Source organism: Schistocerca cancellata, chromosome 2 (assembly GCF_023864275.1).
Source record: "Schistocerca cancellata isolate TAMUIC-IGC-003103 chromosome 2, iqSchCanc2.1, whole genome shotgun sequence".
Classification (NCBI taxonomy): Eukaryota; Metazoa; Arthropoda; class Insecta; order Orthoptera; family Acrididae; genus Schistocerca; species Schistocerca cancellata.
In genome coordinates this window covers 253,933,538-253,950,941 of record NC_064627.1, presented here as the reverse complement: position 1 = coordinate 253,950,941, position 17,404 = coordinate 253,933,538, and the positions used below count along the sequence as shown (strand labels likewise).

Below are 17,404 nucleotides of genomic sequence, written 5' to 3'. Positions count from 1 at the left end.
GTGAAATAAAATAAAAATAAAGTAATTTGAACCTAGCAGCTGCCTAGTTGGAAGCTTTACACGTGTGCAGTACAAATTAGAACTAAAACTGACCATTTCTTTTCTGGAGTACCAGGCGATTCGAGTGGATGAGAGCTTGCAAACTTTCTAATCCTATCTACGTTTGGTATACGTTTGCCAGTTTAAGTGTCAGCTCACTTACAGGCTTGAGTGATACGGTGTAGCAGCTTTATGCTCTCCTTTTCCAGCCCGCAGCACTCCAGTACATCGTGCATCATTTTGCGAGCGCCACTTCGTATTACGAATCTCCCTTTCCTTTTAGGGGTCGCGGGAGTCATACTCGGACCCCGTGACAGACCTGTGGCAGTGTCTTCACTCATTTCACAATACGAGACGAGCGACAAACTACGCACAACACGAAGCAAAACAAAGCAAAACAAAGCTGAGGACACACGAGGTATTCTAAAATGGTTGGCACAGCTGTATAATCTGTGGGATAGGCCTACCGTTAACTTCAGCAACCAAATATCAAAACACCGCCACCTAAAACTGCCACGATATAGTGCCCGATCAATACTACCTTTTGTTGGTTCAAATGGCTCTGAGCACTATGGGCCTTAACATCTTAGGTCATCAGTTCCCTAGAACTTAGAACTACTTAAACCTAACTAACCTAAGGACATCACACACATCCATGCCCGAGGCAGGATTCGAACCTGCGACCTTAGCGGTCGCTCGGTTCCAGACTGAAGCGCCTAGAACCGTTCGACCACATCGGCCGGCCTACCTTTTGTTGTCACCCATAACTAGTAAACATTGTAAGAGATCTCGTCATACAAAAATATCTTTTTTTATTGAAGGATTCTTATCAGCTACTGATGATGTAATTACTGTTCTTAGAGCAACCTAAATATTTAATATATAATCCATTTATTGTTTGTTGACCGACATCTCTGCGAGTTTCTCTGTCAGCTTCTGTAACAGTTCCTTTAAAGCAGCAAACGATGAATTGTTTATCTCGTCGAAGCAGGGAATAGCTTTCTTCACGCGATCCAGCCATCTGCAGACGTTGCTGTACGCCTTGAGATCCACTCCTGACCACTGCAACACAAAATTATGCACTGATTAACAAGCTATTGATGATTCCGGTATGAAGGCAATTCTGAAAGGTATTCTGATACACGCTACAAAACAAAAGATTCCTCAGTTATTGATAAAAGAAAATTAGAGACGTAATACTTATAATGATGTGTCAAGTCAATAGGATAGGGCGAAGCTTAGAAATTCCACCCTTCCTCTTTTGTACGATGACTTCCAGAGACTAAATTGTCTGTTACACAAAAAATTCGAAAGAGTTAACTTAATTGTATTTAACTGCACTTCACTGGAACCCTTTGAAGGCTGTTGCTTATGGAGTTACATGTAAATTAACAGCATCATACAAGTTATTTCTTAATTCATGAACTTTTTGCTGAGCTTTGTAAACAATTTTTTGACAGTTTTATCCTGCTCAGTATTATCGCCGAAGTGCTTAAGTCATGCATACTATTTCAGGTTGAGGAACAAATGAAAATCTGTAGACAATCTCTCTAGCCTGCGCAGTGCATACTTGCAACGTGACCAAAACTTTGAAACAAACTTGCTGCGATCTTGGTACATGAAGTCACACTGATCGACTAAATATTTTCCCTGTTGCACTGATTTATCAGTTTACAGGTTTGTGAGTACGTTGGGTATCCTCCAATATCCAGAACCCATCCATGCGTTAGTAATACGATTAAAATGAATCTAATACCGTACTGTATTTTCCACACGACTGTAATTACGAATACTTCAGAATCGTCCATTTCGTCTGTATATTTGTGCTACTTTCTTGTTCTTAATGGAGTCTTTTAAGCCGCAAGCACCTAAGCTGTATTCAGTGAGATGAAACAGATTCTCGTCACTAATCGCAGAGACTAGCAAAGCAATTTTTAATATTCAGCAAAGCAATTTTTAATATTCAGCAAAGCAATTTTTAATATTCAGCAAAGCAATTTTTAATATTCAGCAAAGCAATTTTTAATATTCAGCAAAGCAATTTTTTAATATTCAGCAAAGCAATTTTTTAATATTCAGCAAAGCAATTTTTAAAATTCCTTCATCTGCTCAAATGGCTCTGAGCACTATGGGACTCAACTGCTGTGGTCATAAGTCCCCTAGAACTTAGAACTACTTAAACCTAACTAACCTAAGGACAGCACACAACACCCAGCCATCACGAGGCAGAGAAAATCCCTGACCCCGCCGGGAATCGAACCCGGGAACCCGGGCGTGGGAAGCGAGAACGCTACCGCACGACCACGAGATGCGGGCCCTTCATCTGCAAATTGCTCTGCTTAGTCTGGTTTTCAGGAGAATACGCACGCAATTACCTCAGCACTGCTGGCGGTGACAGCGAGGGCGTAATCAGCAATGGTGACGTGGTTGCCTGTAGCCCAGTCTTTACCGTCCAGGAGCTTGTCGAACGTCTCGAAAGCTGCCATCATTTTTTTCTCTTTCTCTGGATCGCCAGGCTGACCGTAAAAGATTGGCATCTGGAAAAAGAACGCTGCAGACACAAACCGAATCATGTGTAGTTGTGCACGTAGAAAATAAGACCACCAGACGAATGCAATGTTATTATAAATGACTGATGTGATTTTAATAAATTCGTTGCAGTAACATTAGTTGATATATTGTCATAAAACTCAACTTTCACATTGAAAACTCAGAAACTCCTGTCACGAGAGCGCAGCGGTAAGCAGTTTGGCAAATGGCGTCAGGCGCCGAGAAAGTGTATATTGTGCTTGAAATGCATTCACATCAATTTACCGTAACATGGCAACGACACTTCGTTCTGAAGTTCAACAAAGATCCACCAACTCCATTTGGCGAAGATACGGGCAGTTTGCATCTTCAGGATGCCTCTGCAAGGGGGAAATCAACAGACCGGCCTGCAGCGAGTGAAGAAACTACTGACAGCGTGCGAGCGGAGTCCGGGAGTAGCCCGCAGAAGTCTACGCACAGAGCGAGCAGAGTGTTGGACATACTATAACCAACCATTTGGAAGACATTAAGAAAACGACTGATGCTGAAGCCTTGCCGCTTGCAATTGCTACAAGCCCAGACTCCTGATGAAAAAAGTCAGAAGCTTCGAATTTTCGGTACAGTTGCAACAGCTTATGAAGGAGAAAGTGTTTTGTGAGAAACTCATCTTCAGCATTTAAGCAACATTTTTTTTATGAATGGCACAGTGAACAGACACAATGTGTTGATCTTGGGGACAGGTATCACCACGCTATCGCGCTGCACATTCGCTATTCAGCGAAAGTTAATGTATTCCGTGCAGTCTCACGGTTTAAACCTTTCAGTCCGTTTTTCTTTTGTGATTAGACCATTAGAGGCCACATGCTAGAAAACTGGCTCGTCCCACAACTGGAGACCTATAGTGTGGACTTTATCTACAAAACGAATGGTTCTACATCTCGCTTTAATCGATCGTGAATTCTTAAACAGAAAATTGAGAAATCGTTGGATGGGTCATGGTGGGGATGAACAGGAATTCATATCATGGCCTCCACATCCTCTCGACCTGACCCCATGCGATGTTCTCGTGTGTTATGTGAAACACTAAGTGTTTACACCCCCTCTATCAAGAAAGCTACCAGAACTGCGAGCCTATGTAACAATGCTTTTTGACATATTGTTAGGGACATACTGTGCCGAACGTGGGAAGAACTACTATTGACTTGATATCTGCAGAATCAAGTAGGCAGGCACAAAGCGCGAGAAAAGCCACTGCAAATATGAAATGCTGGTACATCGACTAGTGTAACCGACACAACGTTCAATTCAATCAGGCAGACGTGCATGCACTTTGTCATACAGGAGCCTAAGTGTCAGCTTCGGGGATGGAATTCCGTGTCTGTTGCACTTGGTCAGACAATATAGGAACGGTTAACGCTGTTTGTGAATGACGCTGGAGTTATCGTCCGATGATACACCTTTTTCGAAACATCAGTCTTCTGATGGGTTTGATACGGCCCGCCACGAATTCCCCTCCTCTGCCAACCTCTTCATCTGAGAGTAACTTGCACCCTGCGTACTCAGTTATTTGCTTCGTCTATTCCAATATCTGTCATTCTCTACAGTTTTTGCCCTCTACAGCTCCCCCTGGATCATGGCAGTCGTTTCCTGATGTCTTAATAGATGTCCTATCATCCTGTCCCTTGTCAGTTTTCCACATATTCCTTTCCCCTCCGATTTTGCACGCAACCCCCTCATTCCTTACCTTATCATTCCACCTAATTTTCAACATTCGCCTGTAGCGCCACATCTCAAATACTTCGATTCTCTTCTGTTCCAGTTTTCCAACAGTCCATGTTTCTCTACCATACAAAGCAGTGCTCCAACACGAATTCTCAGAAATTTCTTCCTCAAATTAAGGCCTATGTGTGATACTAGTAGACTTATCTTGGCCGGGGATGCCCTTTTTTGCCAGTGCTAGTCTTCTTTTGATGTCCTCCTTGCTCTGTACGTCATTGGTTGTTTTGCTGTCTAAGAAGCAGAGCTCCTTAACTTCGTGACCATCAATCCTGATAAGTTTCTCGCTGTTCTCATTTCTGCTACTTCTCGCTACTTTCGTCTTTCTTCGATTTACTCTCAAGCCATATTCTGTACTCATTAGATAGTTCATGCCATTCAGAACATCTGAAATTCTTCACTTTCACTCAGAATAGCACTGTCATCAGCCAATCGTGTCACTGATATCCTTTCACCTACTATTTTAATTCAACTCCAGAATGTTTCGTTTACTTCCATTATTGCTTCTTCGATGTACAGATTGAACAGTTGGGTCGAAAGACTACATCCCTGTCTTGCACCCTTTTTAATCCGAGCACTTCGTTCTTGGTCGTCCACTCTTATTATTCCCTCTTGGCTCTTGTACGTATTTTATATTACCCTTCTCTCCCTATAGCTTATCCCTGCTTTCTCAATTTCGGACGTCTTGCACTATTTTACATTGTCGATCGCTTTTTCCAGGTGGACAAAACCTATGAACGCGTCTTTATTTTTCTTTAGTCTTGCCTCCATTATCAACCGCAACGTCATAATTGTCTCTCGCGCCTTTACCTTTCCTAAAGCCAAACTGATAGTGATACATGGCTCCGTTGGCGCCAGTCACTTCTCTGTAATGATGTAAGACCTCTGCGATCGACTCTGCATCGCGTGGCCGCGGTTTTCCTCTTTGGTCGCTTTTCGGCTATTTAAGTGCACGTCGCTGTGGGGGGGAGAGCTGGTTTCGATCGTTTGCAGGCTGGTTGTCGGCGGTAGCTCTTTCGCGCATGCTCTGCCTCTTTCTGTCACGTGGGTAGCGGGGCTGCGGACGGAGATGCGCGTGCAGTCAGCGAGCTTGTACTGCGTCTAGTAAGAGAGCTATGGTCTCGTCTGTGCTGCTAAACGTGTGAAGGTGGCTTGGAATGTATCAGTCTGCAATAGGATATGGTACAGAAGCAAACATTAACGACTCTCCCAGTGTTTAGACGCCCATGTTATCTGTTTCGTATTGACCACTGGTAAACAAAATGCTGAACAGTAGTCATCTGTGTGAAAGGGTTGACTTTAAGGGGACTGGAGAGTTGCTACTTGTGCCTCGCCGACATCAAATTTGGAGCAAGTGGAAGTTCTTTCCATTGAGTATGTTGAGAACACAGCCAGCATCAGGAAGGTGCAGGATGAGCAGGTGATGGTATGGAGGTGATGAGAGAGGAGCAGGAACAATTTAGGCTGTTTGTGAGAAACAGATTGTCTACTTCTACAGAACGCTCATTGCGTGATAATATTTTGCATCATATATATTGTTTCAGTGACAGTTAAGCTGAAAAATAAGAAAGCCTGTGGGTCCCTTGTGTCCGTAATCCCGTTTTTGAAGTTTTTCTAATGCTTTAAGGATTGTTACTCAGGATATTACCCAGTTGATCTATAGTTTTTTGTTGTTGTTTCAGTGGTATAATCAGCGGTGCGCGTCGTCCGTTGTAGCTGGTCGTTTAACTGGGGGACGACGCCTTGGCGGCGGCCAGTTTGAATTGTAACAGATAGCGCGTTCGCCGTGTTTATCAGTAGACTCCAGTTCTCCGCCGAATTGGAGTATTTGGTGACGTCGAGGCGTCCGTCTCCTTGACCGACTCTCTTTCAGCTTTCATTCAGACTCTAGCCTTGCTTTTTTTCTCACCTCTGATGCACCATAACTTATGACTAATTTTGTGAATCCTGAAAGATGCCTTTCACTGTACTGGGTTTCCAATATTTGATTCTGAGAGAGAAATTGCGAGTTGTATCTGCTTTTATGTCTTAAAAGATGTCCTGCTTCTGTGGGAGTTCTCTCGGCAAACAATTTGTTGTTTGTCGAATTCTTAAGATTTATGTAAAGAGAATTTTAATATCATTTATTGCTTGGAGTGGGCTTTGTCGCCCGTAGACATTTAATCTGTTTAGTAATGTATCTAATTGTATGGAAATTATATACAGGGCTATTACAAATGATTGAAGCGATTTCATAAATTCACTGTAGCTCCATTCATTGACATATGGTCACGACACACTACAGATACGTAGAAAAACTCAAAGTTTGGTTCGGCTGAAGCCGCACTTCAGGTTTCTGCCGTCAGAGCGCTCGAGAGCGCAGTGAGACAAAATGGCGACAGGAGCCGAGAAGGCGTATGTCGTGCTTGAAATGCACTCACATCAGTCAGTCATAACAGTGCAACGACACTTCAGGACGAAGTTCAACAAAGATCCACCAACTGCTAACTCATTTCGGCGATGGTACGCGCAGTTTAAAGCTTCTGGATGCCTCTGTAAGGGGAAATCAACGGGTCGGCCTGCAGTGATCGAAGAACGGTTGAACGCGTGCGGGCAAGTCTCACGCGTAGCCCGCGGAAAATTGGCTCATGCCACAACTGGAGACCGACAGCGCCGACTTCATATTTCAACAGGATGGTGCTCCACCGCACTTCCATCATGATGTTCGGCATTTCTTAAACAGGAGATTGGAAAACCGATGGATCGGTCGTGGTGGAGATCATTATCAGCAATTCATGTCATGGCCTCCACGCTCTCCCGACTTAACCCCATGCGATTTCTTTCTGTGAGGTTATGTGAGAGATTCAGTGTTTAAACCTCCTCTACCAAGAAACGTGCCAGAACTGCTAAGTCGCATCAACGATGCTTTCGAACTCATTGATGGGGACATGCTGCGCCGACTGTGGCAGGAACTTGATTATCGGCTTGATGTCTGCCGAATCACTAAAGGGGCACATATCGAACATTTGTGGATGCCTAAAAAAACTGAGTTTTTCTATGTGTGTGCAAAGCATTGTGAAAATATCTCAAATAATAAAGTTATTGTAGAGCTGTGAAATCGCTTCAATCATTTGTAATAACCCTGTATATTATTCTGGGGTATTGTTAAATAAAATCTGCTGGAAATTACAAGCGACAGTGTGTTTAGTTGGTAATTAATAATTACTAATTATTGCCTTGTGGTTCATGGTGTGGGTTCCTGTAGTCATGTCCTAGTTCATGAACCATGGGAAACGTATGAGTGGCCAAGTAAGTGGTCCCGACAGTCGGGATACCAGTTACTTTGGAATAAGGCTGGGCATCTCGGACATATTCTGATTCGTGGTCACCTTTGTGCTCATACGGCAAAGACTACCAAATCCACCGGTTAGTCCCTCAGCCGTTAGGGGTAAAACCCAATAGGACTCGGGGCAAGTAAGGCTAGCAACCTGCTTCCCTGGTACTCTAAATATGATGCTGGCAATAATCAGAGCAAAATGCCTCGGACCTTTGGAGGTGACGGAGTCCCACCTCTAACTGACAAACCAGGGACTCCTAAGATACGACTTGGCAAACAAATGGTAATGAGATGGGGAGCTATTAATGTCAATGGGGGCTACTCTGGGAAGAAGGTAGAGCTGGCAGAGGCTGCAAGTAAGATGGGGCTGGACGTTTTAGCTGTTAGTGACATTCGGGTAAGGGGTGAGAAAGAAGAGGAAGTGGGAGAATACAAGGTCTACCTGTCAGGCGTCAAAGCAGGAATATCACAATGGGGTGTAGGGCTTTACATCAGGAAAGCGTAGTTGCAATAAGGTATGTAAACGAACGACTGATCTGGATAGATTTGACAGTGTCTAGAAAGAAAATTAGGATTGTGTCAGTATATTCGCATTGTGAAGGGACAGATCAAGATAAGATGGATAGTTTTTTATGAGGCACTCAGTGATGTAGTTGTTAGAGTAAAGGACAAGGACAGTGTTCTGCTCATGGGTGATTTTAACGCCAGGATTGGAAATCGAACAGAAGGGTATGAAAAGGTTATGGGTAAATTTGGAGAGGATATGGAGGCCAACAGGAACGGGAAACAACTCTTGGATTTCTGTGCCAGTATGGGCTCAGTAATCACAAACTCCTTTTTTAAACATAAGAACAATCACCGGTATACTTGGGAAGGCAGGGGAACCAGATCTGTCATTGACTGTATAATAACAGATCAGGAATTCAGGAAGGCTGTGAGGGACACGCGTGTATTCAGGGGATTCTTTGATGACACTGATCATTATTTAATCTGCAGTGAAATTGGGATTGTGAGGCCGAAAGTGCAGGAGGTCAGGTCCATATGTAGGAGGATAAGAGTGGAGAAACTTCAGGATAAGGAAATCAGGCACAAGTACATAACAGCGATCTCAGAAAGGTACCAGTTAGTTGAATGTAGTCAATTACAGTCATTGGAAAAGGAATAGACAAGGCGCAGGGACACAGTACTAGAAGTGGCTAAAGAATGTCTTGGAACAGTAGTGTGTAAAAGTAGGATGAAGCAAACAGCTTGGTGGAATGATACAGTCAAGGCAGCCTGTAAAAGGAAAAAGAAGGCGTATCAAAAATGGCTACATACCAGAACCCAGGTAGACAGAGAAAGTTATGTTGAAGAAAGAAACAAAGCCAAACAGATAAGTGCAGCATCGAAGAAGAAATCGTGGGAAGACTTTGGAAACAGGTTGGAGACTATGGGTCAAGCTACTGGAAAACCATTCTGGAGTGTAATTAGCAGTCTTCGAAAGGGAGGTAAGAAGGAAATGACAAATATTTTGGACAGGTCAGGAAAACTGCTGGTGAATCCTGTGGATGCCTTGGGCAGATGGAGGGAATATTTTGAAGAGTTGCTCAATGTAGGTGAAAATGCGATCAGTAATGTTTCAGATTTCGAGGTAGAATGGGATAGGAATGATGATGGAAATAGGATCACATTTGAGGAAGTGGAAAAAATGGTCAATAGATTGCAGTGCAATAAAGCGGCTGGGGTGGATGAAATTAAGTCGGAACTCATCAAATACAGTGGAATGTCGGGTCATAAATGGCTACACAGGATAACTGAAATGGCCTGGGAGTCGGGACAGGTTCCATCAGACTAGACAAAAGCAGTCATCACACCAATCTTTAAACACGGTATTAGTTGAGGACCAATTGGATGAAAATCAGTGTGGGTTTAAGCCTCTTAGAGGATGTCAGGACCAGATCTTTAGCTTACGGCAAATAATGGAGAAGTGTTATGAGTGGAACAGGGAATTGTATCTATGCTTTATAGATCTAGAAAAGGCATATGACCGGGTTCCTAGGAGGAAGTTATTGTCTGTTCTACAAGATTATGGAATAGGAGGCAAACTTTTGCAAGCAATTAAAGGTCTTTACATGGATAGTCAGGCAGCAGTTAGAGTTGACGGTAAATTGAGTTCATGGTTCAGAGTAGTTTCAGGGGTAAGACAAGGCTGCAACGTCTCCACTGTTGTTCATATTATTTATGGATCATATGTTGAAAACAATAGACTGGCTGGGTGAGATTAAGATATGTGAACACAAAACAAGCAGTCTTGCATATGCGGATGACTTAGTTGTGATGGCAGATTCGATTGAAAGTTTGCAAAGTAATATTTCAGAGCTAGATCAGAAATGTAAGGACTATGGTATGAAGATTAGCATCTCCAAAACGAAAGTAATGTCAGTGGGAAAGAAATATAAACGGATTGAGTGCCAAATAGGAGGAACAAAGTTAGAACAGGTGGACGGTTTCAAGTACTTAGGATGCATATTCTCACAGGATGGCAACATAGTGAAAGAACTGGAAGCGAGGTGTAGCAAAGCTAATGCAGTGAGCGCTCAACTACGATCTACTCTCTTCTGCAAGAAGGAAGTCAGTACCAAGACTAAGTTATCTGTGCACCGTTCAATCTTTCGACCAACTTTGTTGTATGGGAGCGAAAGCTGGGTGGATTCAGGTTACCTTATCAACAAGGTTGAGGCTACGGATATGAAAGTAGCTAGGATGATTGTAGGTACTAGTAGATGGGAACAATGGCAGGAGGGTGTCCACAATGAGGAAATCAAAGAAAAACTGGGAATGAACTCTATAGATGTAGCAGTCAGGGCGAACAGGCTTAGATGGTGGGGTCATGTTACACGCATGGGAGAAGCAAGGTTACCCAAGAGACTCATGGATTCAGCAGTAGAGGGTAGGAGGGGTCGGGGCAGACCGAGGAGAAGGTACCTGGATTCGGTTAAGAATGATTTTGAAGCAATAGGTTTAACATCAGAAGAGGCACCAATGTTAGCACTGAATAGGGGATCATGGAGGAACTGTATAAGGGGGCTATGCTCCAGACTGAACGCTGAAAGGCATAATGTCTTAAATGATGATGATGCCTTGTATTTATTGAGTTGAAGTATCCATGAGCGTGAGTCCCACGTCTCAACTCACCTTTGGGTACCCCAACTGTGTGGATGAATGTGGCAGCTCTACAAAGGTGTCTGATAGTGATTCGTCGATCACCTCTAATGCGTGTGTCTGCACCTTCCAACATTGCAGAACTCACGGCTGTGCGCGGCCTGCCGGCCTGCTCGACCTTGTTGCGACGATGACAGACGCCTCGCCCAAGTACTCACTGCTTTTGTTCACTGCCCGCTGTCCGTAGACGTTCTGCGAACGCCTACTAATATCTGCGATGCTCTGGTTTTCAGCCAAAAGAGTCTCAATGTCAGCTGTCTTTGGAACGATCGCCAGTTACACACGGAATTTTGAAGGCTACGTACAGTGCCACTACCTACGGCAACATTATGAAACTACAGGGACTGAAGTAGGAATAATCCACAATGTCCCTCCACAAATTCTACATTTTTCCCAACCGAAATTGGTTGAAAAAATGTGTTGAGTTATTTACTGAATGCCCCTCGTATCAAGGCTCCAGAAGGTGTTCACAGCGTGTTAGCGTGGTATGTCCTGGAACTGAGTTATTTCTTTGTCCAGTGTGCTTATTGCTACGCACAGTACAGCACGAACTGTGAATAATATTCCTGCCAAAGACGCCATTTGACTCACAAAGTTTAGAGCACTTAATGTTCCAAGCTATGTAGCGTTTCTAGGGACTAGTAGATAGTCGTGCCGCATAGGAGTATGGTTGCTTGGTTAGCTGCTGTTGGGAGTCAGCTCGACCTAAGTTATCACAATGCCAGGTTATGTTCCGCTTTCAGTGGCTGATTAAGTTCAATGGGAAATAGAAATGCTGTAAATAACTGAAAGCAGTGCCACTTAAAAAGTGAGCTCTATGTCAATTACATAGTCGCATGTAATAAAATAGTCAGAATGTATTAAAGACCATTATTCGTTACGAATAATCTATTTATGACAGTTACTGACGTTAGTGAATAAATTGCATATTTTTTCGCAGATAGTTATTAAAGAAATTGTTACAACTCATCTAAACTACAGTCAAATTCACGCGAAGCGGCTTCTTCGTAGGTTTGAATGCGAATGCTGAAGAGATTTATGGGCGCAGAAAGATATTTCGGCAATGCTAGGCTAAGATAGAGACTCACTTAGGTGGCACGTAAACACTGAGGACGAAACTGATGTGATTCCTAATGCCGTGCCGAAAACGTCAACCACTACAATGGCATCAAACATATTAGCGAAAAAAAAAAACTGCTGGGACCAATCGCGTCAGCAGTACGCCATTGCACGTGTACAATCCCACACTAATTAATGAGGTCCGTAGAGTGGATCCAGGAGTACATACAGTTCGGTCACGAGCGTAGCCCAGTAACCTCCGTAGAATGTCCTAATACGGTACCGAGAGGGAAAGAATCTTAGAACAAGGGAACATTATGCACGCACATCTTAGTGCATCATCGACAAACAAGAGCGCAACTCTTTGTCGAAATTTACGAAGATTACGGCTTACAAAGGCTAGGCTTAATGCCTACGGGGATCTCTAAGTTTGTGAATGTCCTGTAAATAACGTAATTTCATGGTATCTTTTCACAAACTCCCACCACACAGATTGTAACATAACCAGTTTAAACTTCTTAGAAAGTCATCAATTGAAGTTTAAAAACAAAGAAAAAAGAGTAGTAAAATGTTAAGGAACTAAATTACAATCAAACTTAAACAACCTACAAGGTGTAATTTAGCTGCGTAGTGTTTTATTATCCCCGCCTTTCGTTTTTAACCAGATCTAAATTCTGAACGACGTTTCTGGAAGTAGAAACCAGGTGTGACACAATTTGTGCATTTCGAAGCTGGAAAATGCAATAAAATATGATTACTTCGTTCATGAAAGCCGTATCAACTGCTGCCAAAAACTCAATTAAGTTGCCAGTATTTTCGATCTACACATCACCTTCTGGTCAAAAATTCATTATAACATTCGAGCTTTCTGAGACAATACGTATACAGGGATTCGACAAAAATATGGAAACTCTGCGAGAAATGGATGTAAGAACATAAATGTAGGTTCTAGTCGAGCCTGCACATTGCGCCGTTGTATTTGACCACAAATGGCACCTGCGCCATGTTCTCACTACATTGCAAGTGTCGTAACAGTGTCCTGCGTAGTTGTGAGTGCGTTATGTCGGAACTACGTGAATTCGAACATGGGCAAACTGTCAATGCTCGTATACTGCGTGCTTCCGTAACCAAGGGAGCCGAAGTGTTTGGTGTCACAAGAGACACCGTTTCGGAGATTTCTACCACATACAGCGGAAGCGGGAAACCATCATCCGGTAAGTCACAACGCTATCCAATTCCTAGTATATCGATATTAGTTCTGTCGTTCTTGTTTTCTTGTTTGTTGGTTTTACTTCTTGATGTTGAAGAGCCGGAGGAGCTATCAACTGAGCGGCTGCCCAGAATTGACGAAACTCTTCCGCAGTGGGCCCTTTATTCTTTTGTTTGGTCACGTAGACGGAACTTGTGGTGAGACTTCCGTGCGCGAAGCGGTGAATGTCTCCCATGCATCTTACAAGTTTTTGTCTCCTTCTGAGCTGAATTGACGAATATCTGAAGAATTCGAACTCTTATAATTGCGTAGGTTTTCGCGGCCAGAGTCAGCTCGACATAAAAGTTTTATGGGTATGGTGCCGCGTCATTTTGTATAAAACTGCTGCTGGAGAAAACCAACGTTTCGACCACGGTTGCAGCGGCTTCCTTCTGCGTCTACTGTTGCGTTCTTGTTATGCAGTGTCCCTTATATTTTGTTATTACTGTTCACAGCGCATGCCATTACGTCATAATTTTGAAAGATAGCTCATTTTTTTGGTCACTTCAAGAAGAAGGAGAGAGTACCTTCATTTTAATAGGTTACTGCGGTGGAGGGTGAGCGTAAACCCTTGTCTATTGGCCCTTGTATTATGTGCCATGATTAGTGGTCACCGGTAAATGAGAAGTTGGCTCCTGTTTACCAAATGCTGGACGTCAGCCGCGCGGCGGCGGTTACTCGCCGGTAGTGCTCGCGCCTCGAGTTGACAATTCGGTCGGTTGGGCTCTGATTGCTGGCAGCCAAGTCAGGGAAAGCCTGAGTCCATCCTCTCTATTCATGTTCTTATGGTGTTTAAGTATTTCGCTGGCCTCTCTGATAAACAGAGGACGGAATCAGGCTTGCCCCGTCTTGCCTGCCAGCAATCAGAGCCCAACAGACCGCACTGTCACCACGAGGCGCGAGCACTACCGGCGAGTAACTCCACTGCGGGGCCGACATCCAGCATTTGGTAACCAGGAGCAAACTCCTCAGTCTCCGGTGACCACCAATCATGGCACATAATACAAGAGCCAATAGACAACGGAGGTTGCGCTCGCCCTCCACCTCAGTACCCTATTAAAATGAAGGTTCCCTCTCCTTCTTCCTCAAGTGACCAATGAAATGAGCTATCTTTCAAAATTATGACGCAATGGCATGCGCTGTGAACAGTAATAACAAAATATAAGGGACACTGCATAGCTAGAACGCAACAGTAGACCCAGGCGGAGGCCGCTGCAACCGTGGCCGAAACGTTGGCTTTCTCTAGCAGTAGTTTTATACAGTACGACGCGGCACCACACCCACAAAACTTTTATGTCGAGTTGACACTATGTGCCACACTGGGACACGAACCCTGGTTCCTTTGTTCTAGGATAAGTCGGTAGAGCACTGGGTTCGAGTCTCGGTCTGGCACGTACTTTTAATCTGGCGAGAAATTTCGTGTCAGCTCACATTCCGCTGAAAAATGAGTATCTTATTCTGAAAATTGAATATCAAATGGCATTTGAAAACTATGCAGAAGAATAGCAAATTTTTTGATTGTGAAAAAAGTATTTTTTTTTTCCCTACGAAAATATTCTCCGTTCGGATATCAACTGCACTATGGGTAAGACACTCTTGTATCCCACCTACAAAAACAGAAATCTACCAACGGCGAGTGGAAATTCGAGTAATAATGCACAGGAATTATACAATTTTAGAAATGCACTTCATTTTCCGTGTGTGATGTATCGCCAGAGTTCGATAATGTGTGAAAATAGCCAACTCATGCAGGTTCAACGAGATCGAAGGTGAAAACCTGATTATTGCCTGTCATACCTAGTAAACGGATTACTTTTGTCCATGGTAGTACCGTAATGGTTCGCTATTAATGCTTTTCATCTTATAATTGTTGTTTCCTCAATATGAATTTTGTTGAAGTATGTGGGACCCACAACAAGCAAAGGGCACCGGGGGATACTGAGCGTGACCGAGGACGGCCAGCAGGAATTGTCAGATGTTCTGTTTGAAACATGAGAGCGTAAAACAAACACTGAAAGAAAAAAAATTCTGAACCGAACCAGCGGACGCTTCAGGGCAGACGCGGAAGCTATTTACAAAGTTTACAGAACCAGTACTAAGTGAGGAACCTAGGAACATACTACAGCCCACTATTTCCGTAGGGAACGCGAAGCCAATACTGCTTTGAGCGAGATCAGAGGTGTTTATTAAGTCATTCTTCCTGCGCTACATACATTGCTGGAATGGGAAAAATTCTGTGTTCCATTTGCAGGTATCATCTGCCATACACCCACAATAGATAGCCGAGTATGGATGTAGACGTAGAGCTTAATGCTGTTAACTTACAAGCAACTTCTTGCAGCTGATCCGAACACATGATCACTACAACACCTACATTTATCATAAATTACAAGGATGACTAATTGCTTTCAAGAACAGCTGTGAGCCAGTACGCAGAGACGCCATCGTCGTGTTTACGTGAGAGAGAGAGAGAGAGAGAGAGAGAGAGAGAACCATGTGGTTTTAAAGTGAAACATTGTCATGCATTATATTTGAAAACCAGCTCTGAAACGCCATCTAATCTGCGGCAGGGATGCAAACAGGGCTTGAGCGTTTTGATCGCAGTATCTCTCTTACTGTGAATGTCAGTAATGAGTGTATCTGCATAGTCTGACAATTTTAATACCATTGTCCATTAAGGCGTTTGCTGTCGAGTAATAATTCTACACATTTCTAACATGATCTTCCAGTTTCCTCACATCTAACTTAATAACAGCAAGAGCATTGATCGGTACCTTCTGGAAGTTCCATTTTTGGTAATTGTATAATGTAGCCGGCCGGTGTGGCCGTGCGGTTAAAGGCGCTTCAGTCTGGAACCGCGTGACCGCTCCGGTCGCAGGTTCGAATCCTGCCTCGGGCATGGATGTGTGTGATGTCCTTAGGTTAGTTAGGTTTAAGTAGTTCTAAGTTCTAGATGACTGATGACCACAGATGTTAAGTCCCATAGTGCTCAGAGCCATTTTTTTGTATAATGTATGTCTTGTAGAAGGCTCACGTAATATACACGAAAAGAGAATATTAATTCCCTTCTTGTAGCTCGATTTATAGGAGACGAAAATGCTTCCAGATAGCAATCCTGGGATAAACTGATCCTCACCTATTATCTAAAGCGCTTGTTTTCCATTTTTAAGTCTAATTCGACTTTTTTTTCCTTTCAGAGTCCTGTATCAGAAATAAACTGGTAATGATATCATTGTCATCATACGCGTACACAGCAATTAAACTGTGACATACTTTCTGCTATCCCTCTAGGGTCGCTAATGTACCACGTGGCTATTTACTTTTTATCCTTCCATTCTACACTGTAACACAGAAAACTGCCTCATAATACATCTAGGCAGATTTTCAGTAGCACCATTAAGACTTTTCTTCCTTTGCTCTTTAGTCTAGAAAATACACCCGCTTTCATTTTCCCACTCGCTGCTTCATTCCCTACGTTGACTATCAGTCGTCATATGAAACATCCCATTTTTAAAACTGTTCCGGTCACTTTTTCTTGGAATTTTGTTGTTTTCACCTAGTATTCAATGATCTTCATGATGTTAACAAGTGGTTCGTTCTGTCCGCAAGGTTTTTTCCTGTGAAGTCTAAGTGCTGAATCAACGCGCTGTTTTTAACGCAGCTATACAATGCGGCGTGACAGAGGTTACATCCTAGGACTGGCGGTACGGTAGCATGTTTGCTTCGTCGGATTAATATATCAACGAAGCTGCCTTTGTGGTCAGCTGACTGCTCCGTTTCTATTACATACTCTAGGATACCTTATAGAAGTTTGAGTTAGTACCTTAGAAATACATGAAGGAGCCCTTCGCTACACACACACACACTCACCAATATTGGCAGAGCTATAACGGAATTTCACAGCGTACGTAGAATTTCACATTTGTGTTTACTTAGTAGATTTTCATTGTCATATCGCTGTGTAAATGTTGATTACGTTCTAAGCAGTTTTGTTAAAATGCACCATGATATTGTCTCTGAATAATTACAGCTGCGTATAGTGAGCCTGGAGGTAAGACTCAGGGGAGACAGCGCTACAGACTTTCCGCTATACGCTGTTTTGAAGCCAACGCCGCCATGTTAAATGTCCCAAACCAACTGTTTACGTGGAGAGAGTTGACGGTTGTCATTGTAATTTTTGTATTGTGCACGCAACAGTAGTTGTAAATACTAAATATTACAAAGCTTTCGCTAAT

At 43.2% G+C, this 17,404-nt stretch overlaps 1 protein-coding gene across 1 annotated transcript in view; it reads right to left on the bottom strand.

Annotated features, from left to right (window-relative positions):
* Nucleotides 1-834: 834 nt before the first annotated feature.
* Nucleotides 835-17,404, bottom strand: part of LOC126161582 (glutathione S-transferase 1-1-like) — an 89,888-nt gene continuing 73,318 nt past the window's right edge. The window contains exons 5-6 of the mRNA XM_049917528.1: nucleotides 2,415-2,576; nucleotides 835-1,101 (exon numbers count right to left, since the gene is read on the bottom strand). Coding sequence (XP_049773485.1) covers nucleotides 931-1,101; nucleotides 2,415-2,576 — 333 coding nt within the window. The 3' untranslated portion in view covers nucleotides 835-930. The remainder of the gene's footprint in view (nucleotides 1,102-2,414; nucleotides 2,577-17,404) is intronic.